Consider the following 26743-nt stretch of genomic DNA (forward strand, 5'->3'; position numbering starts at 1 on the left):
GTGTTAATTGAGTCTGTTTGATCCTCCTCTGGATAAATAATATCATTAAATCTGACTCATGGTGAGGAAACCCTTCCTTTGCTGGGCTAAGCCACTGAATATAGCCATACCTCTGGTATGCAGATCCCTTGATGCCCCTCTCTCTTTCCCCTGATGCCCCTCTTTTCTAGGAGGTCAGAATGTTTGCTGGGTATGAGGGGATCGCAGGGTTCTACAGCCCTAAAAGCCTCGATAATGTGTATAGAAACAGCAGGAAACGCTTTATAAATTAAACGGGTTAAATAAACCCCATTATTCTTCTTCTTAATGTCCCACTGAGTTACACAAATACCCCTCAATAGGGCACAAAGTCACATAAAAAGCATAGGTAAAGCCTATCCTGAGCCACACCTCTAACCACGCCCCTAAAACAAAAATGGCCTTATTTGGGAATGTTGAGTGGTGGGTGTAGCTGGATGAGCTGCTTTGGAGTCAGGGCTGGGCCCCGATACATGGTTCGGCCTGCTTGTTGGGCGGTGAGGGTACGAACTGGAGCCAAACTGGTTAAATCGCCACCTTGTGTTCTGTGTTTGTGTCTTTTTACCCATCCAGTATGCGGCAGGTGAGTCTGGCCCAGCTCATGCGCAGCTCACATGAGACCTAAATCACCCACTAGGTGAACCCACAATGGGCAATCGTCTCTAGGACTGCAGTATGACGGACCGACAAAAAAACATGAACCGGGGGTGTAAAATCTGGAAACACGAGAAATAGATGTTTTTTTTAATTTTTTTAACTTAAGCTCCGTAAATAAAATAACTTAGATACATTTTTTAAAAATAAAATTGAAACACCAGAGCGGGTAACTTTCCATAAAATCCTACAGGGAGCCCAGCGTCATGTTTTGGCCACTGAGGGCCGGTCCTGGCCTGAGCCGGTGTCAGATGCGCCGTATGTGCAGAGTGTTAACAAAGGCGATTTTTTACTATTTTCGTGGCGCTGCGTGGCTTACGGAAGGACGCTTGATGCCATCTGTAGCAAAAATATTTACGTGAACACGTTGTCTATGACCCGGTGGGTTCCGTGTTCCGCGCTCCAACGGGCTTCCAGGTCACAAGAACCAGCACCATGAATAGCAGAGCATCATGGGTAGACTGAAATAAAAGAGAAATATACTATTAATGAGGCCTTTGTGATAAATATGACATATCCTCCTTACACAGCATAGGACAATAGCTGTAGTAAGGGGTGGGGGGGTCTCTGTTAGCAGCTCTCTCTTCAGTGCGGGAGATGAGGGGTTAATTCATCCTTCTACTGCCTGTGCTGCTCGGAGCGGGGCTGGTCGCCCGTGCTGTGCGTCTCGGCTGAGGTTAGTTGATGCTCCTGCACCGGTGCTGGGAGCTGGGGAGGTGGCAGGGGACGGCTCAGCGTCTGCCTCTCGCCTCTCGCAGCCCAGCTGCAGCAGTCGCATTGCCGGGACTCCCCCTGCACACACAGCCTGAAGCTGCAGCCCCTGCCCGCTCTGCTGCAGTATGAAGAAGCCACCCCGGACCCTGCGCCCTGCCAGCTGCGTCCTGCGAGGCTAGAGGAGCATCCCCTCTCGTCACCGACATGGCCACAGACAGTAAGTGCCGCCGGCAGGGAATACAACGTTGCGGTCGTTGTCTTTACAATGTATCAAAACCCCCTTCCCCGGCGGATCTGGGATGCGCTGCTGTGTCGGAAAGGGGGATGGGATTCCTTTTTTTTTTCTACCAAAAACAAAAAAAATCCCTATACATTTTTCCTACATTGCGTGCTTCGTTGGCCGGTATAATATTTCAGGTTAAATTATCACATCGTGCACGATATATAAGCAGGTAGGATTGATACCAGCAATTATTGGGGTTCATATATATATATAATATATAAATCTGCCTCTAACCAGGCGGTGAGCTCTGTACGACCCCCGGGAACCGGCAAGCAGGGGCTATTAAAATGTTATTGCTGGCACATTTTGCGTAATGTTATAGCTTTCCTTCCCGGTTGTCTCCTAAAAAATGTCCTCTGGCTGTGAAATTCTACAAATCTTTTCGCAACTGGAGTCCTAAGATGAGACGGACTCTGGCCAGTTTCTCCTTTCAGAGGAGCTGAGCGTCACAGTTACTAAATTAAGGCAAAACATTCCAATTTACTAAAACTCAAAACTCAAGTAAATCCAGATTTAGAGAGCTCGTTATATTGACCGTTTACCATCTTGGCTTTTTGAAGCGATAAAGAGTAGACTGATAGCAAGAGATCTCCGGGAAGCTCCGATCAGCACGGAAGGTCGGATCAGAAGCTTCATAAATTATGAAGGTGCCAACCCTTGGACGGCACTCCAATGAGGATGGTCGAGATGGTCCTACATAAGTCATAGTTGATCCAATGTGATGGAAATGTTTCTCAAGAACTTGATTATCCCAAGGAGACATTAATGTTGGCAGGAGTTCTGTTTAATAACAAGGACCAGGAATAAAATTGGCCCTGGAGCTTTAGGGCCAAAAGGGCCTAAAAGAATGATGTACATCTGGCCATTGGTTGGATAAAGATGGCTACACTCATACTCCTGCACCGTGTGGCTGGGACGGGATCTGCTGCATGAGGGCCAATTAAGGTTCACTGGAGGGGCCACTGGGCATTTGCCCCTTTTGCACCTCTCCGGGCATCTGTCCTCTGAGACTCACAGCAGACAGACCAACATGCAAAGAACATGGCCTCATCTCCAACGCTCCATACAAAATGAAAGCCCCATTTTCAGGGTTTTAAGTTATTTACACAAAAGTAACGTGACAGGTCGGTCAGGCGTCCACATTCTGTGGTCCCATTTTCAAGCCATTGATTGGTTGCTTAAAGCAGCCAATCAGTGGTAGGAAAGCCCTCCTATTGAAACCAATGCTTCCCATGCATTGTACTGCTCTGCGGAATATGATGGTGCTATATAAATCAATTAATATTTATAATAATAACAGTTAGATCCCGTAGAACCCCCCCCCCCCCCGAGCCGGCTGGAGTAACTGCGGGGTGCAGAGTATCGTTGTACCCTAGCGGTGGCCTGATACACCATGCTGACCCCCTCTGGGGATATCGGAGGGGTGAACAGCAAAGGGTTAAATCCAACCATCTTCATATACTTCAATATTCAGCTTCCTCGCTATGACGGGGCGGCCGCTGATCCCGAGTCAGCATTTAAGCTTCAAGATTCCGTCTGCTGATTGTTTACTTCAGATTGTTTCCCCGGGGAGGACAAGACAGGAAGAGCTCTGCGAGGTGCCGGGTGCCATGGTTGCGATGCACTTAGCAGAGACACATTGCATCATTCATCGCGAGCGGATGAGTGAATTAGATACAGTCGTATATTTAATTACCAGGGGTGTTGAACTCCTGGCCCCCGAGGGCCACAAACAAACCAGAATATCAATAATTCCTGACAAATACTAAGTTACAACCCTTTTGATGGAGCTGTCGGTGCTAAAAATCCTGGCCATGCCGTGGCCTTTGAGGCCGAACTCTGACCCCCCCCCCCCGGAGTAGAGGAACCTCCGAAATGATCAATTTTCAAAAATGACAGAAATTGACTCTCCCCCAGTTGAAATCACTTTTGAAATAATGTGACCCTACTTTCTTTTTCTTTATCTGATGATACCCCATAAAAACTGTGCATCTTCACCGGCTCGTCATGGGTTAATGGGGGACATTATTGTCATCACCATAATTTAGGTTCAATCTAAAACACCTTCAAAGTTACTGAGGATCATTCAGTTCTATCACTTTTTTTCAGGGGTAAAAAAGTTGCTTTGCAACGTTCAAAATTCCGACAAAATATCGATTTTCGGAATTCTGGTCGACAATGTTACAATGTAACAAAAAAGAAGAATTGTTTGTTTGTTTATTTATTCCACCCCATACAAAGGATGTATTTTTTTTTGTTGTTATTTGGAGTTCCGGTGCCCATTTCTGTAGAAATGAGATCCCAGCCTTAGATAAACAAAGCGTTGAATAGAGAGAGCAGGAAAGGAGTCTCCGGCTTCTTGTAAGGAAGCGAGACGCCCGTATTCTGGAAGTTGCGTTATTTTGTTGGTGTTGCTTTTAGCGAGGTAATGCTGCCGATCTATTATTCATTCCACGCACAGACACTTAAGTGTAGGATTCTCAGGGGAGCCCCGTGCACCGAGGTGACGACGTCCTTTAGAAGATCCATCAGAAGCGCTTGGTCATATGTAAGTTGCGAGCTCTCCAGGTTATTTATTATTATTGTTTTATATATAGCGCCATCATATTCCGTAGCGCTGTACAATGGGGAACTGCGTGTACTTGGTAAGGAACTTCCTTGAGGAATAAGGGACCTCAACTCATAAAAGCAAACGTCATTATTTTAAGGAAAACTAAGCTTCTTAATGCTTGTTAGAACTTCGCAGTTAAACCTTCTCCACGGCTTCCTTTCCTTTGTACATAAGAGGATATACTCATGCAGGAGTTAGTTGCCATTAGTAATTACCATAACGTACTGACCGAGTGTCACTGTTGAGTTCGCCAGTCCCTCTTAGGGTCCCCATTAAAATCCCTAATACACCTCTTTCCTCCCCTGATGCCCCTCTTTACTCCCCTGATGACCCTCTTTCCTCCCCTGATGCCCCTTTTTGCTCCCCTAATGCCCCTATTTTCTCCCCTGATGCCCCCTCTTTCCTCCCCTGATGCCCCTCTTTCCTCCCCTGATGCCCCTCTTTTCTCCCCTGATGCCCCTCTTTTCTAGGAGGTATGAGTGTAGAAGAAGCCGAGAAGAGGGTATAGCTGCAAAGCAACAGCAGAAAATAGTAGTGGAAACTATGACAACCCTATAATTGGGGGTACGTGGCCCTGGGGTCCCCAGAGTTCCACACTAATTTACCCCCTGATAATACCACTACTTATTTTATTATTATTTATTTATTAATTTATTTTTTTAAAGTGTGGTCTCTTTTTGCCTTAATGTCTTCATAGGGGGGGTCCAGTAAACGCAGCCTGAATTCAATGATGATGAAATCACTGAGATTTGATCATTTTAGCCCAGAATATATATTATATTTATTAGTTAAATTGCTACAGGTGCAGGAGGCCTGTCGCCCATACCCCCCCCCCGATCTCGACACCCATCACGCCTCGGGTATGCATCGTCTCGACGGTAATTTAATTGTCCCCAAATTGTTATTCTTCTATAAAATTCCTGCACCGTCTCCCTGGTAACCGCAGAGCCGCGCTTCCGAAATAGCATTGAAGCAGTTGGCAGCGGGGAGATGTTGAAGAAACAATTATAGGTGGTAAGAAAAGTGAATAATTATAGAGGTGGATCTTTGCCAAGACGATGACGGAGCTCGCAGGGAGGAGGTGAGCAGGTGGTGCTGTGCCGCTCTCTGTGCCTGCGCGACACGGTCCATGCCGGAGAGATGAGGTAGATGATACGTAACGGAGTCACTAGATGGAGCAGCTGCCGTGCAAACCCTACCCTGCATCTGTAACCCGGCTCGGCGTCTGTCTGTGCTACGCAGTCTAGTGTTGATTTACAGCGCTTCGTAAGTGGTGATGCTAAAGGGTTAATAGGTATCGGTTAAAGACACGTGGCCACGGGTCCCGCCAGCCACATAGGGCATGCCCGGGACATAGGATGCGTGTGGCCAATCCCACCCCCCCCCCCTGGACCTGCCACCCCGGCTTAACTACTGCCCCAGACCAGACTCCCCACCGGACCAGGTATTGGTTCAAGAACCCCATATTAAAGCGGAGCAAGTGGGCGTGGCTTAACAAAGCCCCGCACCTCCTTCCTGTGCACCGCATGTACTTCCTGTTTAGTCCCGCGCTTCTACTTCAATAGTTGAGGTTTTTTTTAACAACACAAAATTTAATTGTAAAATTTAATGTAATTATCCAGATTTTTAGACTTTTAGACCATTTATAATAATAAAATTACAGACGTGACATTGTTTTTTTTATTTTTTTTATTGCCTGGATTCCCCTCTCCTGCTGCTTAACCTTTAATGAGCGTAACTGCTTTATGGCGACGGGCTGCCGGCAATAAAAAAAATAAATAAAACAGTAAAAAAAAAAAAAATCTATGACGGGAGACGTTCGGCCGCCGCAAGCGCAGATTTCGTCAAGAACTTAGCAACAGAGGCAGCCGTGCCCTCCGACGTCACGTGCCGGGTTATGGCCAAGCCGTACCATTCAGCTATCTGGAATGATATGACGTTACCACGGTAACCGGCCACTCAGTCAGAATCAGGTTAAGGGATGTTTAATCTACTCGTTTGGCGGAGCAAAGGTCTCCTTCGGCTCTAAAGGAGAACAATAAAGCACTTTAACAGATGGGTAGGAAGTATCTCCGTGACCTTTCGGTCGTCGCAGGCACAGAAAGCAAATAAAGAAAGTTTAATCTTGTAAAAAATACGGTAAAAGCGATTTATTCACAGACGGCTGAACGGCTTTTATTGGGAGAGCGTAGAAACGCGGAATGCGCGGGTAGATAAGGGCTGATTGGACTAATTAGAGTGCGGTCTCTAAACTGCTAAATAAAACCCCCGAGTCTCGGTTTGGTCCTTTGCCTCCAGGATGAACCTTTTGTTTTTGTCTGTCTCCCGAACTTTTAATATTTTAATGCATTTTCCTTCAATTGTGCGGAAATTGTGTTGGTTGCCCGATGCCGCTTGGCGCAGGTTAGTAACGCACTCCGACTTGCATTAAAATCTTTTTTTTTGACTGAAAATGAGAATTTATCAAGTTTTTTTTTTATTTCTTATATTTTTTATATTTTTCTTTCACACGTACCTAGTTCTAAAGTTGCTTTTTCTACACCCCTCAATAGGTACAGAAACCACCCAGAGCCCTTGAACTCTACATACTACATAGTCTAGAGAAGGGGTTCTCAAATGCGACCATGGTGGCTGCATCTGGCCACCTTCCAAGTAGGGTTCTGGCCAATGTTCTAGAACCCTGACATGTGACATGTCTCGATGTCCACTTTAGCGGCACATACCTCCATTTGCAGCTCCGATGTGGCCTCCCTGTGACTCTCTGAAGCTGAGGGCCACAAGGAGGTTCCTTGGGTCAGGTGGACAAATATCCAACCCCAGCCAGTCCCATTCCTATGGATGTATGTGTGAAGGATATTGTATGTATAGGCATGTATGGGATAGGGTGTGTAAGTGTGGCCACTGGAACATGGCTTTAATTTGTCGTTGGCCATGGAAAAGACTTAAAAGATTTAAAAAGTCCCAGCTGGAGACGTGGAAAACCCTTTCAGATGGTTTTCAATGATGCAGCAAAAATATAATAATTATTAAATTAAATATAATATTAAATTTTATTTTTATTTTTTAACCAATTCTTGTATGATATACAGGTTCACCTCAAAACATCTCACATTGAAATGTATTCACAATGTGAACACATAAACCTATACACACACACGTTAAATCTGGAAACATTTTCCATAAAGTAGGATAGAACGCAGCGACGCAGACTGTATGTTTTCGGAAACTTCCTCTGCAAAGCAAGCCGAAGATCAAGCTCCTGGCCACTTGTAATCTAGAACGGAAAACTAGTCGGGGCAGTTTTTCACTTGTCGGCAAACATTCCTTTGCTCATTGTCATGTATTTCGTATGCAAATATTGTCACCGTTGGGTGGTTAAACCACCACTCCTCTCTTGTGGTTAGAAAGAGTTCAGAAATTTCTTCGCTTGGAGTTCAGAAATTTCTTGGCTCGGGGTTGAGGGACAGAATAGGATCCAGGTACTGGTGGTGACACGTATTGTAGTCGTGGACCATTATTATGGAGAAAGCCAAGCATGGAACTCAACACAATCCACAGAAACGTTCTTGTCTGACGTAGCTTTCTTTAAAGGTAAGGAGAGGATACATTGTAACGTTGGTAAGAGCTGAGGATAGATGAGCTTTAAGGGGACCATTGAGATGTGAGAAGACTCCTGTGTTAGTCTGGGAAGTCCAGCGGTCACCATGTTGACGGCACAAATGGACTTTAGCAATGTGGCTTCTCATTGTTTGACCTCCAGAAGCTTTCAGGATCTCCTCACATGACCCAAGCTGGATCATCCCCCAGACAAGTCTACCTGTGGTCATATAAAGAGATTGAGGTGTTGAGGCAGATGAAGGCTGAGAACATGGCTGTTATGGGTACCTCTATGGACCACAATTTTCTTTGCAATCAGATATTTCTTATTTTAAGTACTTTATATTGTACTAATTTTACTTAGAATTTTTTTACATTTTTATGTTCTCCCTTAAAAAAAGAATTATAAGTATTAAAACTTTTAGCTTACAGGGGTAACTTTTTTTCTGGACGGTGATCCAATCACCTGGTTTCAAATGTAAACTCCCAGTGAAAAAACCTTATTCCTCCCTTTCATTGTTTGTCCTTTAAGGATTTTTTATTACAATAAAATGCAGTTTCAAACCAGTCGATGACCTCACACTTTCATGCTTGACGGGAAACCCCTGATTTTCTTCTTGAGCCGGTTTACGAGACTTCTAGAAAGTCACAGAAGCCGGTAACATTGTGTTTAAGACCTCAGGGGCCCGGAGCATATTCATTCATCTTGTAAAATATTTCAGTTAAACAATTATAGAGCTGAATGTTTTCTGATTTTGTATATTTTCTGATATTCTTAAAAAAAGGGGGAAACAGCACCCTACATATGAATTAAACAAATAAATTATTTTTAAATTAAATTTTACAGTTTTAACACAACCGCATCTTCAAATTGATACAAAAAAAAGAAACTTGCCGATATATGATTTTGTTATAGTGGATAAAGAATAATAAATAATTCAAGGAAAGTAGGATGAATATAGAATAGAATGTAGGATAATATCAGTTCTTTAAAAAAAAAATTTGAAGAATGTCCCCTCCTCAAATTCTATTGTTTAAAGTCAACGAGGACACATTGTTCCAGAGAAGCCTGTAAAAAATGTGCTCTTTTGTAATTTATGACCTGGAGGTGTTGGACAATTAAAAAAAAAAATTATATAAAAGAAATCAAATATGCTCAAAATTATTGTTTTCAAAGAAAGCACACTTTAGAAATTTTATACATTTTTTTAATATTCATTTTTAATTTTCAAATTAGAAAAAGTTGTTTTGTGGGACCCACATTTAAATGTGTTTCAATACTTTCCTTTTATTACTGATTCTTGGGATATTGTAAGTGATTTATAGGTGAGCCGTGGATAATCCATGAGAAGAGGCCGTAGGAGGCGTAGCGCCACCAGCCACCCCCATCACAACCCGGTTCTTCACTTCTAAAGGACGCGTGACACCAGGCAGAAGTGTTAATGGGCCGGTTGGGTAGATCTTAAGTGGCCCAATAAGCCGTGACGCTGCAGGGAGCCTGATTGACCGATAGGCAGTTTGGTTCCATATTATGGGGTAGAAGGGGTCTACCAGCCCCCTGGACCTGCTGCTCTTGGCCAGAATACACCACTGATATGTGGCTATAGGGCTGGCCCCTTATGTTTATATGTTTATGCCGAAGTGAGTATAGGGCTTCTTAGAAGTTCGAGGGTGGAGGAAGTGTAGTAGACACCTGGAACAGTCTTCCAGTCACAATAAATAATTCAAGAGAGCTTGGGATGTGCATAAAGCTCTTCTCAAGGATTAATAAGTAAAAAGAGACTAAAAACGAGAAGGTACACAGACCAGCTTGTTGGTTTCTGCCGTCTCTATCGAGATATCTGATAATTACCAGACCTACTGCTTGCTACAGATGGACCATCATGCTTCACTGCTCGACCTGTCAGTTAAAGGAATGGATACAATGTAACGCTGTGTGTGTGGGTATGCGAGTGGGTGGAAAAGCTCTAACGAGCCACCGGGTGATCGCTTCCATTAATACCGAGCTGCGAGGTTCGGCTGCCTACGCACCAGAATCCTTCCGCGTCTTCATGGAAAAGAATTACTATCAGATAATAAGTGACTGCTAGAGAACCTAAGGGGGGGGAAATAAAGGCTTACGGTACAAATGCAATCAAGCGCCATTAATTAAGGTGACCGAGCACAATATTTTGTCACTTCAGACCAAACATTGACATTGAATGAAGAATAGACTCGGATTAGGCGTTATTTGTCCTCGGACTCGCAGATGGCCCGGTGACCCCACACCTTCCCAGACGCTCATCTTATCTGGAGCATCTGTTTGATGAGAGTTCTGTGCTCGGTGTTGGCAGGCTCACATGGAGGTGTGCTAAGGCCCTGCGAGGGTTTTGGCACCGGGTTGTTGTAAGAAAGCCTTGTTTTAACGCTTTCCATGCCTGTTTGGTTACTTTAGAGGTAATACTAGTAAGATAATGCAGAATAAGCCCTAAAAAGCGTCTGGATTAGCGACACGGTTGTTACTTCACTCTCAATGCCTTCCCCTCTCCACCCTTCCATTCCCTTTACTTTATTTTCCTTCATGTTTGCCTTCCCTTCTTTTATTTCTTCTCCTTTCCCTTTTGCTTCCCTACTCTTTTCTTCCCATTTCCCTTTCTGTCGCTTGACTTTTCCCAAATGTTTTCTCTTTTCCCTTCCCCTTTCCCGGTTCCTTCTCATCTCTTCTCTCTCTTTCCGTCCCCCTTTTGCTTAAATTCTCTTTTCTTTTTCCAGTTTTCCTTACCTTCTCAGCTTTTCTCTTTTCTCTTCCCTTTCATTCCTTTACCTTTTTTTTGTTTCTTTCCTTTCTACTCGCTTTTCTTTTCCTCTTTCCTTTCCCTTTCCTTTCTTTACCCTTCTCCTCTCGTAAGGTTACATATTGGAAGCAGAAATCAGTAGGATTCCACTGCAACCCTTCCAACGACCAAATCTTCTTTGATAGTCCTGTAATATAGAGTTTATCACCCATGTCCAGAAGATGGACCCAGAATGAGAGGTCTAGGACTTTCCCACCACATCCTATTCCTTAACATTTCTGAATATTGTGGGTTTTTGGATACTCCACGAAGCTCTATATCTTTGGTGCTCGATGCATTATTATTGGGGACTTTGCTGGGCTCGGCTCCAGTTTAGTTTAAAATCTGCCAGCACGAGGCACCGAAAGGATAAAAATAATGCACTCTACGTAAATTGTCATCCGACAGAGCGGTGTCTAAAAGTGTGCCTGCAAATTAACAGCTGCGCAGTCAGGTGCTAAGAATCCAGGAAAACAAATATTCCCGCGTGACTCCACTTCCATCCTCCGAGCGCGCGAGACGCTGACGCAAACTGTCCTGCTTATTGCACCGCGGGTTTCTTTCGTGACGGATCAAGCCTCAGGCACCAAATACACTTTGTTCTTTGTTTATTGCATTGAGTTCAGGTTTCAACCATTTTTGTGCGAAATATTTCACATTAAGCTAAACTCCAGCCCAGGGGCCACTGGCCATTTGGGGGCCACAGCCCTAATCGTGCTGACTACTCCTGCCCTTATTGCAAGCATGGCGATCCGCAATGTGTGCGTTAACACCTCCAGTGGGCATTTCCTCCCTTCTGATTGCAAGCTCTTTAGGCGAGAGATCTCACAGCAGCCTAATTTTTACCCCCGTAAGGCCTGTTTTATTTTATTAAGAAGTTTCAGTCTGTTTTGAATATATAGTCCTTTAGTATATTTAAAACAGACTCCCTGTGACACAGAATAGGGTTAGGTGGACCCTACGAGACCAACGACTGATTAAGGTTTGAGTCTTTACAGCAGGAGAAGCGGGCGACTAGACGGGGGCCGGATGGAGCCGATCTGCCGGCAGATTCTATGTTTCTAAGCGATAGACTTACAATATGTCGGCATTATTCCATTGCTTTAAAGGGTTAATTTCTTCTTCGGCTCTCCTTTAATCTCATTCAACCAGCACCGTATCTGTTCAATTTTAAGGAGAAATATTGTGTTTTAAAAATCTGGACATTTTTATAGTAGTTTTTTTTTTTTAATTAAAAAATCAAGTAGAGGAATCCTAAAACTATTTTGAAATGTTTGAAGCCCCTGCTAGGCTATAAGGGGTGCATTGGAGAGGACCAAGTTCTTTTGTGTTACAACTTTTATAACAAAATAGTGTTACCTCTTATGGAACAATATCCGAAGGGCGGATCTAATATTTAAATGCTGTATAAAGGGTTAAAAATTGTAGCCTGAACCCGAGACTGTAGTTGTGGTTTACATTAACCATGTGTTTGCTGAATAGACATTTGTGGATATACTGATTAATACAAAATATATGTTTTTTTCTGATTCTAGTAACCCCAGAGGCAATCGGCTTTCTCTCAGCATCCGGAGTCTTCGTTGTCCTCCTAGTGATCCTGTTCCTCTTCATCAATAAAAAGTTGTGTTTCGAAAGAGTCGGTGACCTTCCGTGTTTGGACCGACGAGGGAAAATTAAGCATCCTAAAGAAAAATCCGGAGTTCTCCAAGGCCTCGGTAAGTCCTTAAATTATAATCGATTTACGAGGATAAAAATAAAAAGTATTTGTTGTTCCAGAAGACAGCAACAACCCCCCAATGTCCACCCCCCCACCCCCCACATACATTTCGGGGTTAATATGTTTGTTGAGTGTAATAAATGACAATAAGAAAAGTAACAGAAAACCTTTTCTTTCCCATAGAATGTGTTTCCTAATTATATAGTCGTTTGACGGTATAGATTGGGTTCTATAGATTGCGGGCATCCAACGGCTGACTCTGTGGCTACCTTCTAAACATCTAATAGCTGAACTCTGGATCTTAGAAATATAACCTACATGGTGCAATACTTTTCATAAAGAAACCTTTTTTTTAAAAAATATTTTTTGCTGTATGTTTATTTTAAATATATCATCCAATGAGAGAGGGCGAGGTTACAGAATTAAATTTGCTATTTTTCTAGAGTAACCAAAATTTACAAAAGTAGAAAAACTTTTTAAAACCTTATAGGTAAAGAAACTTCTTTTCACCCTATTGTATTAAAATTTTAAAAATTCCAAACTGTGTACGTTCCCCTTTAATCTCCTATTTGTGAAAATGTTGTGTTTGCTGGGTGTTTCTTTTTGTTTGTGATAAACAAGTCAATCTCAAATGAAATAATATAACATTTCTAATGTGGATATATTTAGAAAATTACAATGTTTCCATTTTTAACTATAATTCTTTGCATAATTTCAGACGATATAAAGATATTATTATTAATAGAATAAATTAGTCATTATTGATTATTATTGGCCACGTTGGCAGTGCCAGCAAAGTTGGGTCTGATATGCATTTGGAAGACCACATGTTCCAGGGTTCTAAATTGGAACACCATGCAGCCAATGGGAGATAAGCATGATATAGACTTATTTCATATATAGAGATGTAAATTACACGTGATTAATCAAATTGTGTTATTTTTGTGAAATATTTCCACTATCAGAACATTTTAATGCAGGTCGGCCCATAAAACGTCTCTGTAATCGTCCCCAATTCGAGTAGGGGGTCTGATCATCCAAGTTATAGCACCGCTGAGTTTGTTTTCTTTTGCTCTTGTTAATGTTGCACCGATGTGCGTCACTTAAGACTTCCCCCATAATCTCCAATCACGGAATATAATCCTCTAATTACAGTTCTTATTTTAAGACCAGCATTGACTACTTATTTTAAGCGTACACGTTTAACGTTGCCTGTTACAGTAGGGGATATGTGCCGCCGTAGAGTTTAGGATGGTACTTAGTATCCCTGGAACATAGTCACATAATGAAAGGGTAGGTTAATACCAAGTGCCTGCAGTACATCCCAACCCACGCACCCTCCAACCTCATTAAGACAATAATGGCGTATAGAGCAAGGAGGATTACCCAGGAGACACATGGGGCAACCTAAGGCGTCATCTCTACATGACTACAACGGACAGTAAAAAGGGCAAAGGTCCTGTTAGCATTGGGGGTCTCTTGGATTGTAATTCTGTCCATGGTGGCGATGAAAGATGTATCTTGACTAAAGCCTATAGAGCAGTGTCATGGTTTCATTAAGACACCCGGCTTATCTCCCATGTAGCCCTGTTTAGTTGGACCTCTCCTGATGTCCCTCCTTACCTATCTAAGACAAGACCAACGACTGATTAAGGTTTGAGTTGTTACAGCTGGAGAAACGGGCGACTAGATGGGGGCCGAATGGGGCCGATCTGCTGTCAAATTTTATGTGTCTCTGTAACACTCGATGTTTGGCTTTTGTGAATCCCGCTCCTCCCTGGCTCTCCGCTCTTCTACGTCGTCTGTCTTCAGTCTTCTTCAAACGTATGATGGAGCTGTCAATGCCGTTAATATCTCCACGTGTGTCTCTTCCTGTCTTTGGCATGAACCTGTGTTTCAGATCTTCATCTATACGTCATAAGCTTATTCCGGGGAGCGCCCATGATAAACTCAACCCTAACCTAAAATAATAGATTACGGTGGGAAAAACCTGTTTACTAGTTGCGTAGGTTTTAGGTTATAGAAGAACCTATCATTCAATCTCAGATCGAAAACACTTTAATAATAATAATGCTTATTCTATAGCTCACGGACTAAAAGCTTTCTGTCACAACTGAAAACCTGCCGGGGGCTCCATCACCAGATTCTTCTGGTCATGGTGTTGGACATGGCCTCCCAGAACTTCTTCCAGCCCGTTTCATCGTGGATATCTCGTATGTGTGAAGCTGTCCACCTAGCAGGAGGCTCCATATCCGGTTCTATAACAAACTTAAATAAAACTTCCTCAAGCGGAGACAACGAGGAAGACTCAGAATACAGCGATGACTATGACAGCAACGATGAGGACAGCGTCGACGATTCTTCTGAAGAAGCCTTGTACGTGTCTGAAAGTCTTGACGCTTCCCGTGAAGACGAGGAGTTGCCTGAACTCGAAGAATCGAGTAAGGAGGTGTCTCAAGATGACACTAAATCAACCGAGTCCCGTGCAAGTATGCCTGAAAGAGCTGTTTTGTCGAAGCTAAGTGTTGGTGTGCACGAGGACAGCAGCCTCTTGGACAGCCTTTCTTCCATTCCAGAAGATGAAGCATACGTCAACAATCAGATAGACAGCCTTTTGAGAGAAATGGATAGCTCGACCCTTAGCATTACAGGGACTGCTAATGGTAAGAAACGTTGACCAGGTAGGTTGTATGTTGGTGTGGTGCGTCCCCAAATCCTTTCTTTCCATCTGTAACTTCTCTTGCAGTGCGTACAGAGCTGGACCAAGTCTTTTATTTACGGTCAAGACCACAGAAATCACAAAGTCATTATTCCCCACGACGTCTTTATGCTGCAGATTCAAAACACTTTAAAAAAGAGCAACATAATAATGCCCGTAAATACACAAACGCAATGTCCCGTTGATCTCACATAAGAGCAGACAAAGGGAAGATGGGGCCAAATAAATATGTCGACCAGTGGTCTTCAACTTCAGGCATCAAGGGCCACAAACAGGCATGGAGTTCTGTGTAACCTCCATGTAAACGTTAATTGAGATGCCTGTACCCACACTGGGGCAGCCAAAAATGGCCGCCTGTTTGCTTCCCTTGAAGACTGGAGTTGAACGTCAGTGACCCAGACCGTGTCAAAAGTATTCAGATCATCCTGTTGGTTCCTGCCAACATATAATAATTTGTCAACTCGTAAATAGTGCGAATATTGTGACTGGCATGGCTGACTATATCCCAGATTTATATAGACTACTGGGGTACCCAACTCCCAGAGAAACAGATAAAATAATATAAACTAGGGGTAACTGAGCATATTATGAAACACTAGAAGCCTACACCTTAAAAAACAAGAGGTGCCACGGCCAGGACTTAAATACTGGGAGCTGGGCCCTGAGTCTGAGGGGTTTTGCCCCAATCTCAGGGCCAAGGGGTAGATTCTCAGGGTCGCACAGTCTGGAGCCGACTCCTTCCTGTTCTACACCCAGGTGCTTTTGCTCCCAGTATATTATGGCCGAATAATGGCAAGTCAAGGTTTCCATGACGACTGGTATTAGAGCCATTTGGGTAACACATCTGGCGAGTAACTACATAGAATCTTCACCATGGGCTGTTAACGGGTTTATATTTAAATAGTCTCAGGGTCATTTAGAAAGTTCCCAGGTATGCCTATGGGCAATACACGATGACTGTGTTTATCAACACCACCTTCTAGCCTTGGAAGTCGTGGCCCTCCATTATGTGCATTCGTCGGAAACCCGCATTCAGGGTTCTTGGCGTTTCCCATTACTGTCGGGGTTCAAGATCTTTTGATATTAAACGTGATAGTTCTCTCAGATCTGTCGCTTCCTTTTCCGAAGTCATTTACTTGATTCCCCCGTTCTTAGATGGGTTTAACCCCTTAAGGACGATGGGCGGCCCCTGAACCCATTGAAAACAATGCATTTTGAGCCCGTACATGCTTTGTCATTAAGGGGTTAAAAGATAAGAATCCCGCGAGTCAGATTTCAGTGGGATTTCGGTGTCTGGAGTCCGTACGAGCCGTCGACTCACAACCCGTGGATTCATGGAGGAGCTGACACTTATTATTAATCTTCAATAATCATTGTTAGACACAATTAGCCTCATACATTGTTCTTCTTATCATAGGTCGTTTGCCTCTTTTGTGATAATAAATCCATTTTTTTCCCCCCCGATTCTCGCATCTTTTGAGAACATAATGACTAAATACCTACCCCGGCTTTTTTTTCTGTTCTAGTTTTCCTTTTATTTACAATTGTAGCTTATAAGATAAATTGGCACAAAGAGAGAGAGAGACATGCTGAATGCTTGCTGTTTCCATGGAAACAATTTTGGACACGGTTGCCAATGGTAATATAACGGGAGAAAATAGACACACCTCATTTAGTCTCCGGTGATTACAAGACAGATCTAAGCCCCTCGGGGGGGGGGACACACCTTTTTTCATACGTTTATTGATTTTGGGCAAAGATTCATTTATTAGGACAACCGTAGACGACGATAAAAAAACAACTTCTGCGAAGTCTTTAGTTTTTCCAGTTTCTAATGGTTTTGTTGGTGAAACTGGTTGGGTTGGGAGTCTTACTTCTTTCTTCTCGTTCTGAAATATTGAAAGTAATAGTTAAAAAAAGGTTACTTTCAGACTTTTTATGTGTATTTAAATAATTCCAGTGTCCTTGTGAAGGTCCATGGAACATCATTCAATTGTCCACCACAGAAGCCAGTAAATGTCCACCATGAGCAATGTTGGTGCCTATCCTTGTTGGCGAAACGGTTCTAGAACTCATTCCATGTTCTAGAACCTTGGCAATCCTTAGATTGCTCATCACAAGGAGGAAACATTTGTATCCTTAAGATAAATGCAAGGAGGCCATTCCTTATCGTACCCTCATTTTATGTTTAATTTGACCTACCGAAGGTTTCTTATCTTGAAGAACACCAATCCCAGAAGGTTCGGTAACTTTTTGAAGAGACCCTCGGGACAAAAAAGCGATCTAGAAGCCTGGAATTAAGCAGCAACAAAATAGAATTTGGAGTATTGTGTTTCTCGACGCGACATTTCGATTAAATTGTTTTTTTTATATATATTTGCGTCCACGTCTTCCATGTCTGCTAATTACGTGGCTTTTAGGAGGACTGTAGAGCGTGATTGCGCTGGTCAGACAGAAGTACTTCAGATATATTCTGTATTGTGCCATTTTTAGAGACGCTTTTTGTGAAGTGCCCTGTTTTCCTTCAAGGACATAAAATGCCTTTTTCTGAGGAGCGCCCTGTGTGTTTTAAGGGTTATTATGGAAGCAGCCTCTCGGAGGATGAAGAGCCTTGTATTCAGTCTGAAAACCGTCATTTGTAGAGAACATAATGGCCGGAATGGGAGAGGGGAGAACGCACAATGTATCTAATCACTCTTTTAGGTTTATTGAGAGGTTTTCTGCTGGAAAAGTGCATAATAGGATAATAAGGTACGCCGAAGGTCAGCTCTTGGGACAGTTCTGCGAGCATATGGGACTACAACTCCTATCATGAGTGAGCAACCATCCACATCATATTTATTTATTAAATAGTACATTCTAGGTCAGTTTGTGAGATTTATTGACTCCTCTTATATAAGATACACATTATACAGGGCCATCGCAGCCCATCTTTTCGGAGAATCTCACTGAAGGTTGGTGCTTTAAAAATAGATCATTATTACATTGTTTTACCCCCCCTCCCCCATAAGCGTTGAATTTAGTGAATGTCAAAATGTATTCAAGGAGAGAAGAAGAAGGTTTGGACAGAAAATTGCAGTATGGGTTAATTTTTTTTTAATGATGTAAAAGTTAAGGTCGGTGTGAAATACTAAACAAAATTAGGAATTGATGCCCGCTGTGCGTACGTGTAACCAGTGTCACATGACACGCGGAACAATATAAAAAGGAGACGCTGAAAGGTTAAATATTTGAAATACCCATTTAAAGGGAAAAGCCCCTGGGTAATTATCTGCAGACCTGGAGGCCACCATTCTCAGTCGTGTGATATTTTGGGGTGATTTTCCCTGCTGAAACACCACACTGAGCTGATGCTTTATGGCAATGCAAATGAAGTCCCTTCCTCCATAGGCTTTCATTAGTTATGGAGTCCGACTGTGTGATTAAGACTGAGCCATTCTATTGTTCCCCACAGGCAGTATGATAAGGAGTCGGGGTGTTTTCTTAGTAGATTGGGGGTCAGATAACAGAGCGAGAATCATACAAATGGCTGATATGCAGCTGCCTGAAAACATTAATATTACGGGGCAAAAACTACAACTGGTTTAAGAACGAAAATAAAGAAAAAAAAAGAAAAAATTATTTTTAATCTGTAATAAATTTAGTAATAAAAAATGGTAGGAGATTCCCGTTAAGCTTTCCCTGTATGGCGGTTATTATTATTATTATCGGGCCGGAGAGAATGTCAAGCTTCTGTATTGTATCTTTTCGTAGTGAACAGTTTTGGGGAGGATGAAGAGCTTACCTCATCTTCAGACAGTGATGAAGAAGTGTTTAAACAGTTTCAGATATCTGTGTCTCGCTCCCAGAGCTTCCGTTCTATGGTATCGGAAAAGGCCACGCAAGCCGGCTCAGAAAATAAGCAAAAATTCACCCGTTTGCTATCTAACCAAGAAGAGCTGAGCACAGAAGCCTCTGAATGCGAAGGTATTAAATAAATACATTAAAAAAAAAAATCCCACCGAGCATGTGAAGGCACGTGTCGCGAATCTGCAGCATTTGGATGTTTTTGAAGCATGAAAAATAGTAAAAGATTAATTATTATTATCATTTTTTTATTTATTTTTCCAATTTTCTTTTATTTTTTTGACCATTTTCACTCTCTCCATCTTGAATTATTCTTTCATTTCCAACCATCCGCTCTCGCTTTTGACTTTGTTTACCGCTGTTTACTGCACCTTCTGACCATTAATATTAATATATTAATGCCGATGTTTATAAGCAGGGGACTTCTTAGGGTTGGCTACCTGGAGTTTACATAGGGGTGGGGTTAAATGTATGTAGGGGAGGGACTAGTCCCAGAGAGTCTTTAATAGGAGGAAACTGGGCGGGGAGCAGGTGAAAGTGGGCAGGGAGTAGGCGGAACATGGGAGGAGTTAGTCTGGTTACACACCTCCACCCTAATGGGAAAAAGAAGAGAGTGACTCGGAGACCCAGGAAAGCCAAAGCTTCACCCGGAGACTCCCAGTCAAACCCAGAGAGTTCCCCGGGATATTATTTATTCATTTTATTCTTTGATACTAAATAAATAGAGCCGTATAGTTAAGTAAATAAAGAGCCAACAGCCACTCAAAATATGTCAACTTAATAATGTCCCTTAGGGCCGGTATAAATGTTGAATTACTGTATAGGATGTTGAAGGTTCCCCAGGTCTCAATATGTAGGACATCTTCCCATGTGGTTCCCCAAAATTAAATGTTTGGTTTACTGTATTTAGATTTGGATGTGCTCAGTTATCAGTCGTATAATGAAGATGGACACATTTCCCTCCACTCTGGACCAACATCGGAGGTTGGTGAAGCCCACAGTGGGTCGAAACAAGAAGCAGAGTCCTTCTGTAGCATTACCCACCGAGCCAACGATGGAAGCCAAGAAGCAGAGACGGCTTTCAGCAACCACGGTTTTGAAGACCGCGATGCTACGGACAGCTCCTCTGCATGGAGCCCCGAGGTGGGATATTATGGGGGTGTAATATTGTATATATATATGCACTTGTCTATCAGAATGTTCTACTTTGACAAAGCATCAATTGAACTATCTAACACGGTAGGAAAATAATCTTCAGGAGACCTGAAGGTTTACTCCCATAAAAACAACAAAATAAGCTTTTTGTTTCCATTTGGCTGCTTTACGTCATGTGACCCTAAAAAAAAAATGACGAGCCATGCACAATATCGCATGGGGGGGGTGTCGAAGCGGACCTTTAATGAATTTAATTTTTTTTTGTGAAAAATATCTTTTGCATTCATACTCTCCTCATACATAATTAAGATTTTTTTGTTTTGTTTTTTATTATCCTTTACTTCATTTAATTGAATCTATAAATAACACGATTCTTTTTATTTCTCGGAAAAGTTGATTTTCTCATTCAAATATCTTTTTTTTTTGTTTTGTTTTTTTTTTATTGCGCGAACCCTCCACCCCGTATCTGTTTACCGAACAACATGCCCTCCGATCGTTATAACATAATCCTATTTAGTCTAGTTTTTGTAAAGATAACCCGTCTCCGTGGAAACCATTGCATCAGCGATATATTCTCCCTAACAGAGCACATTTGGATAGATCCTCGCTTTGCAACAAGTGAGATGATCCCTTATCAGGTAATTAGTTTTAATCAAGAATGAATTGCCCTGTTCTCCCTTTTCTTAGAACTGATCACGCCGGTTACATCAAGAAACCCCCCCCAAAAAAACAAACAAAAACAAAACATTCAAACTTTCCTATGGTGAACATTGAATATATAATTGGTGCCTTGACTTAATCCAATCAGCGGAAGTCTTGAATAATCATATCGGGTAATAGGAAGACGCGTAGAGGTGTCAATATAAAATGTTGTGCGGTACGGAACCTTGCGTACGGTAGAACGTCCTTGATCTAGAACAGTTAATCCATTTAATCCCAGAATAGATATTTACGTAATTTACATAATGACGGGGTATGGAGACGTGAAATCAATTAACGTTGAAGAACGGGCCGATCTGCCAGCACAATTCTATGTTTCTATCAAATATGAATGATGAAAGTGATGATTTCCCAGCCTCCTAGATCCCGACAGAGGGTTTCCATGAGAAAAGCTCCGTAGATCACCTAAACTTGTAATTTATCGCTCGTTAAGCAACGTGGACACCAGAATATAACTTTTTGGAAACATCAACCTAAAAAAAGTTACTTTCGTTCTCCACTAGGGTTTAAACGGAGACACTTCCGGCTGATTCTTGATATGAAGCTATGTTATTTCACATGGACGTGGCCACCAAAAAGTCTTTTTTTTTTAAATAAAAATCAAATTTTTTGGGTCTTCTGCTCAGATCCGAATCCATCGGCAAAGATTTAGTACGATGGGGTTTGGCCATTAAATTCTAACTTTTAGCTTACATTCAAAGTGGAATTATTTTAGTTATTTAACCCCTTAAGGACAATGGGCGGTCCCTAAACCCATTGAAAACCATGCATTTTGAGCCCGTACATGTACGGGCTTTGTCATTAAGAGGTTAAAAAAAAATGTTGCCATAAACCCTGAGTTTAAAGACTTTAATTCATAGTAACCTACGTGAGATTAAGTGTCATCTAAAAGATTTTAGTTAATATCCACTAAAAATAAGTAAAATAATCTGTTTTCTCTCGTCCTTAGGACCAGGTGGACGCCAGCGTCCCGGCCCTCACCCCCCAAGTGCCGATTTCAAAGTGTGGCGATCTTGATGTCTCCCTTCAATATTCCTCCTCGACTCAAAAGCTGTCTGTAATCATCGCTGACGCGAAAGGAATTCCAGACAAAGACCGCAGCGGAGCGAACGCGTGGCAAGTCCATGTTGTGCTGCTTCCTAATAAGAAACAGAGGGGCAAGACGGCTATTCAGCGGGGGCCGGAACCGGTCTTTAACGAGGCCATTACATTCCATAGACTGGACGCCGAGGAGCTGACCGGTAACGCGCTTCGCTTCCGTTTGTACGCCGTGCGCAAGATGAACCGCGAGAGGATGATGGGAGAGAAATTGCTCTCCTTGAGTAACATGAAGCCGGACGAGGACATAAAGAAGACGCTGATCTTGGAGCCGAGAAGCAACCTCTGTGTAAGGATGAGAAATAAGCGGGAGTGACGTAAAAGTCTGCCATTTATCTTTAAATGGGATTGCCCAGTAATTTGTTTTGCACGAGTATCAGATAAAAAAATAGTTTTTCAAAAATATTCCGCCGTTTTCATTTTTTTTAAACAGTTGTAGTTTTTGCCCCATAATATAAAGTTTTCAGGCAGCTGCACATCAGCCGTTTGTATGATTCTCGCTCTGTTATCTGATCCCCGATCTACTAAACCCCCCGACTCCTTATCATACTGCCTGTGGGGAACAACAGAATGGCTCAGTCTTAATCACCCAGCCAGACTCTCTGACTAATGAAAGTCTATAGAGGAACAGATTTCATCAGCATTGCCATAAAGCATCAGTTCTTTACAGTGCTGGGGGTTATTACTGTATACAGCGCTGGGGGTTATATCACTGTATACAGCGCTGGGGGGTATATATTACTGTATACAGCGCTGGGGGGGTAATTACTGTATACAGCGCTGTGGGTTATATTACTGTATACAGCGCTGGGGGGGTTATATTACTGTATACAGCGCTGGGGGTTATATTACTGTATACAGCGCTGGGGGGATATATTACTGTATACAGCGCGGGGGGGTATATTACTGTATACAGCGCTGGGGGTTATATTACTGTATACAGCGCTGCGGGGTTATATTACTGTATACAGCGCTGGGGGGTTATATTACTGTATACAGCGCTGGGGGGTTATATTACTGTATACAGTGGTGGGGGTTATATTACTGTATACAGCCCTGGGGGGTAATTACTGTATACAGCGCTGGGGGGTTATATTACTGTATACAGCGCTGGGGGGTTATATTACTGTATACAGCGCTGGGGGTTATATTACTGTATACAGCTCTGGGGGTTATATTACTGTATACAGCACTGGGGGTTATATTACTGTATACAGCGCTGGGGGTTATATTACTGTATACTGCGCTGGGGGTTATATTACTGTATACAGCGCTGGGGGGTTATATTACTGTATACAGCGCTGGGGGGTTATATTACTGTATACAGCACTGGGGGTTATATTACTGTATACAGCGCTGGGGGGTTATATTACTGTATACAGTGCTGGGGGTTATATTACTGTATACAGCGCTGGGGGTTATATTACTGTATACAGCGCTGGGGGGTTATATTACTGTATACAGCGCGGGGGGGTTATATTACTGTATACAGCGCTGGGGGTTACATTACTGTATACAGTGCTGGGGGTTATATTACTGTATACAGCTCTGGGGGTTATATTACTGTATACAGCGCTGGGGGGGTTACATTACTGTATACAGCGCTGGGGGGTTATAGTTCTGTATACAGTGCTGGGGGTTATATTAGTGTATACAGCGCTTGGGGTTATATTACTGTATACAGCGCTGGGGGGTTATATTACTGTATACAGCGCGGGGGGTTATATTACTGTATACAGCGCTGGGGGTTACATTACTGTATACAGTGCTGGGGGTTATATTACTGTATACAGCTCTGGGGGTTATATTACTGTATACAGCGCTGGGGGTTACATTACTGTATACAGTGCTGGGGGTTATATTACTGTATACAGCGCTGGGGGGTTATATTACTGTATACAGCGCTGGGGGTTATATTACTGTATACAGTGCTGGGGGTTATATTACTGTATACAGCGCTGGGGGTTATATTACTGTATACAGCGCTGGGGGATTATATTACTGTATACAGTGCTGGGGGGTATATTACTGTATACAGCGCTGGGGGTTATATTACTGTATACAGCGCTGGAGGTTATATTACTGTATACAGCGCTGGGGGTTATATTACTGTATACAGCGCTGGAGGTTATATTACTGTATACAGCGCTGGGGGGTATCACTATGTATAGTATGAAATCTTATGGATCCGTTGTTTCTCCATCTTTCTTTCAGAGCGGGGATTCCCAGGCGAGTTTTTCTGGAATCTCTCACAGTGACAGCGCGTCGTCCTCCCAGTCGCTGTCTCACGGCGGGACGCCCGAGTTACTGGTGGGATTGTCATATAACGCCACGACGGGCAGACTCTCTGTGGAGATGATCAAAGGCAGCCACTTCCGGAACCTGGCCATCAACAGACCTCCCGGTGAGTAAACCCTCGGCTTCCATCAATGAAAAGAAACGAGAAGAAATGAAATGGGCCGCATATCTCCAGAACTACGTCTCGAACCGGTTGTCCACTCCAAGAGTACCTTCTGCTAGATTGACATTTAGACATATAGCTTGGGATTAGCTTTTAAGACCTCAGAGGTCTTTTTTTCACATAAATTCCATAAACAAATCTTATTTAAATGAAATATTTAACACACAGCGCGATTTCATTAAGTTGAATGAGATTTTTGCTAAAATTCTTCCAAATGACCTTGAGCCGAGAATCAACCTCCCAGCGTGAGCCGCTTACGAAGGTAAGTTCAGATCCCAGCGTCATCCCGAGATGGAAAGTGTTTTTTGACACCCCGGGTGCGACTTCACAAATCGTTCTCAGCAGACGAAGAAAAAAATGTGCAAACTGACACCCTGAAACCGAAATAGAAAGGGAAGATCAACTCAACGGCGCGCCTGTGAGGCGGTAGGAAGGATAGCTGATCCGCCGACCGGAAGATGCTTTATCTCTCCGCTGCTCTTTTCATTCATGGTTCCTCACCGCCCAAAGATAACCTCATCCTCCGAGTACCTCCTGTTCCTCCGAACGTCCAGGGCCAAATTATTTATAAACAGGGTCAATGTGACATAAACCAGAGCTTTGAAGAAAAGAAAATCTCATGATATTACTTATTTTATTGATGTTTATAGCGCCGTCATATTCCATGGCGCTGTACAACGGGCTCCGCTCAACAGAGCTTACAATCTAAATGAAGTAACAATGTAGCTATAAAATATAATAACAAAAAAAAAATGTGATTATATTCAATTATTATATTTCTTTTTTTGCCAAAACATTGGGATTCCGATGCTGAATTCATGGTTTTTTAACCCTTTTGTTACAGATACATATGGGAAGCTTTCTCTTTTGAGCCCCGTCGGCCAAGAAATATCGCGCTGTAAGACGTCGATCCGCCGGGGCCAGCCGAACCCCGTCTACAAAGAAACGTTCATATTCCAAGTGGCCCTCTTTCAGCTCACGGAAGTCACCCTGATGATTTCGATATACAATCGCCGGAGCATGAAGAGGAAGGAGATGATTGGCTGGATTTCATTGGGTCAAAACAGCAGCGGGGAAGAGGAGCAACACCATTGGCTGGAAATGAAAGAATCCAAGGGGCAGCAGGTGTGCAGGTGGCACACCTTGCTGGAAGCCTAAACAAACTTTTTGGCCCCTCTGAGGACCCGTCCTTTTTTTTTTTTTTTTGCACGTACCGGTGTATAATAACCAGAAAACCCAGCAGGGGATGACTGTCTATTGGGTGACGCAGAGCTGGATCTACGGCCTGTATGTTTCGAGGCCATCGGTGCCCAGAATTTAGACTTTAAAGCAATTATTCGGCGCTTGCCTCCCATTTGAGCACCGAACCTCCATGAGCATTTAGAACAATGTTTAACCCCTTAAGGACAATGGGTTGTCCTTAAACCCATTGGAAACCCGTTCGGGCGTTGTCATTAAGGGGTTAAAAAAAAGTCCGGCTCCGTTTCTCCGGCTCCGACGCCTGCTTGGGGTACGTTTCCCGACAGCGTGATGCGGGAAGGCAGATAACGGTGTGTATGTTTGAAGCGCAAGAGCCAAAGTTCAAGTGAACTAATAAATTCTGGACCTACGCAGAGGCCCATGAAGGGTTAAATATAGCTTTCTTTGTAATCCTGAATAAATACTGGTTATTAAACAGAGGGGTATATTTTCTGGGGTGGATTTGCCATCAGCACATACATTGTAGATATATCTCAGCGGGGCTGGTGAGTGGAGTGAGTGACGTTGAACCAGCAGAGGTGGTGCAGACTCTTCAAAAAGCCTAAATTTGCCTAAATTGGCACCCTTTAAAATGGTAGTCAGTATGCCTGCCCAAAGCGTCTTCTGGGAAGGACAATGTATTGTTAAATATTGTTTAACCCCTTAATGACAAAGCCCGTGCATGTACGGGCTCAAAATGCATTGTTTTCAATGGGTTTTGGGACCGCCCATTGTCCTTAAGGGGTTAAATATGTATGAGAGCCTTTCAAAACACGTTACTTACATGAGAACACGCAGAAGAGCATACAGCCTACTGCAAAAGGCCAAGCGCATCCCCTGCCATATGCTTTAGCATTTAGTTTAGGCATCACCCTCCTGTGTGCTCCGGTGCTCAGAGGGTTAACCCACCGATTGACAGCAGATATAAATATTATATATATTGTTATATATTGAGATTGTGGCACATATAGCCCCGCATGACACGGAAATGATCTCCCATGCCGTATTTTTCATTACGTTGAATGGATTTGATACTAATTTAGATCGAATTATATATTTTCCAAAAAGCATGGAAAGCAATAAAGAATTTTGCTGTAA

At 42.9% G+C, this 26743-nt stretch overlaps 1 protein-coding gene across 4 annotated transcripts; it reads left to right on the forward strand.

Annotated features, from left to right (window-relative positions):
• The first annotated feature begins 1311 nt into the window (after window positions 1-1311).
• SYT16 (synaptotagmin 16) lies at window positions 1312-26743 on the forward strand. Of its 4 annotated transcripts, none has more exons than XM_053475325.1 (7): window positions 1312-1603; window positions 12226-12405; window positions 18880-19092; window positions 19883-20115; window positions 21797-22234; window positions 24160-24349; window positions 25251-26743. In XM_053475325.1, the coding sequence occupies exons 1-7, from the start codon at window positions 1591-1593 to the stop codon at window positions 25562-25564; spliced, it is 1581 nt and encodes a 526-aa protein (XP_053331300.1). In that variant the 5' UTR covers window positions 1312-1590; the 3' UTR covers window positions 25565-26743. The 4 variants fall into 4 exon arrangements, with proteins under 4 accessions (XP_053331300.1, XP_053331297.1, XP_053331299.1 ...); XM_053475322.1 differs by lacking the exon at window positions 1312-1603 and adding an exon at window positions 14493-15070 and having other exon boundaries at window positions 12266-12405; XM_053475323.1 differs by lacking the exon at window positions 1312-1603 and adding an exon at window positions 14551-15070 and having other exon boundaries at window positions 12301-12405.

This window comes from Spea bombifrons, chromosome 9 (genome assembly GCF_027358695.1).
Source record: "Spea bombifrons isolate aSpeBom1 chromosome 9, aSpeBom1.2.pri, whole genome shotgun sequence".
Taxonomy (NCBI): Eukaryota; Metazoa; Chordata; class Amphibia; order Anura; family Pelobatidae; genus Spea; species Spea bombifrons.

Excerpts from the sequence above, each read along its gene's own strand:
- SYT16 (XM_053475322.1), top strand. The coding sequence starts at position 14,563 with ATGGTGTTGGACATGGCCTCCCAGAACTTCTTCCAGCCCGTTTCATCG. Across the intron at positions 20,116-21,796 it reads CCTCTGCATGGAGCCCCGAG|GACCAGGTGGACGCCAGCGT; the intron begins GTGGGATATTAT and ends TCTCGTCCTTAG. Across the intron at positions 24,350-25,250 it reads GGCCATCAACAGACCTCCCG|ATACATATGGGAAGCTTTCT; the intron begins GTGAGTAAACCC and ends CTTTTGTTACAG.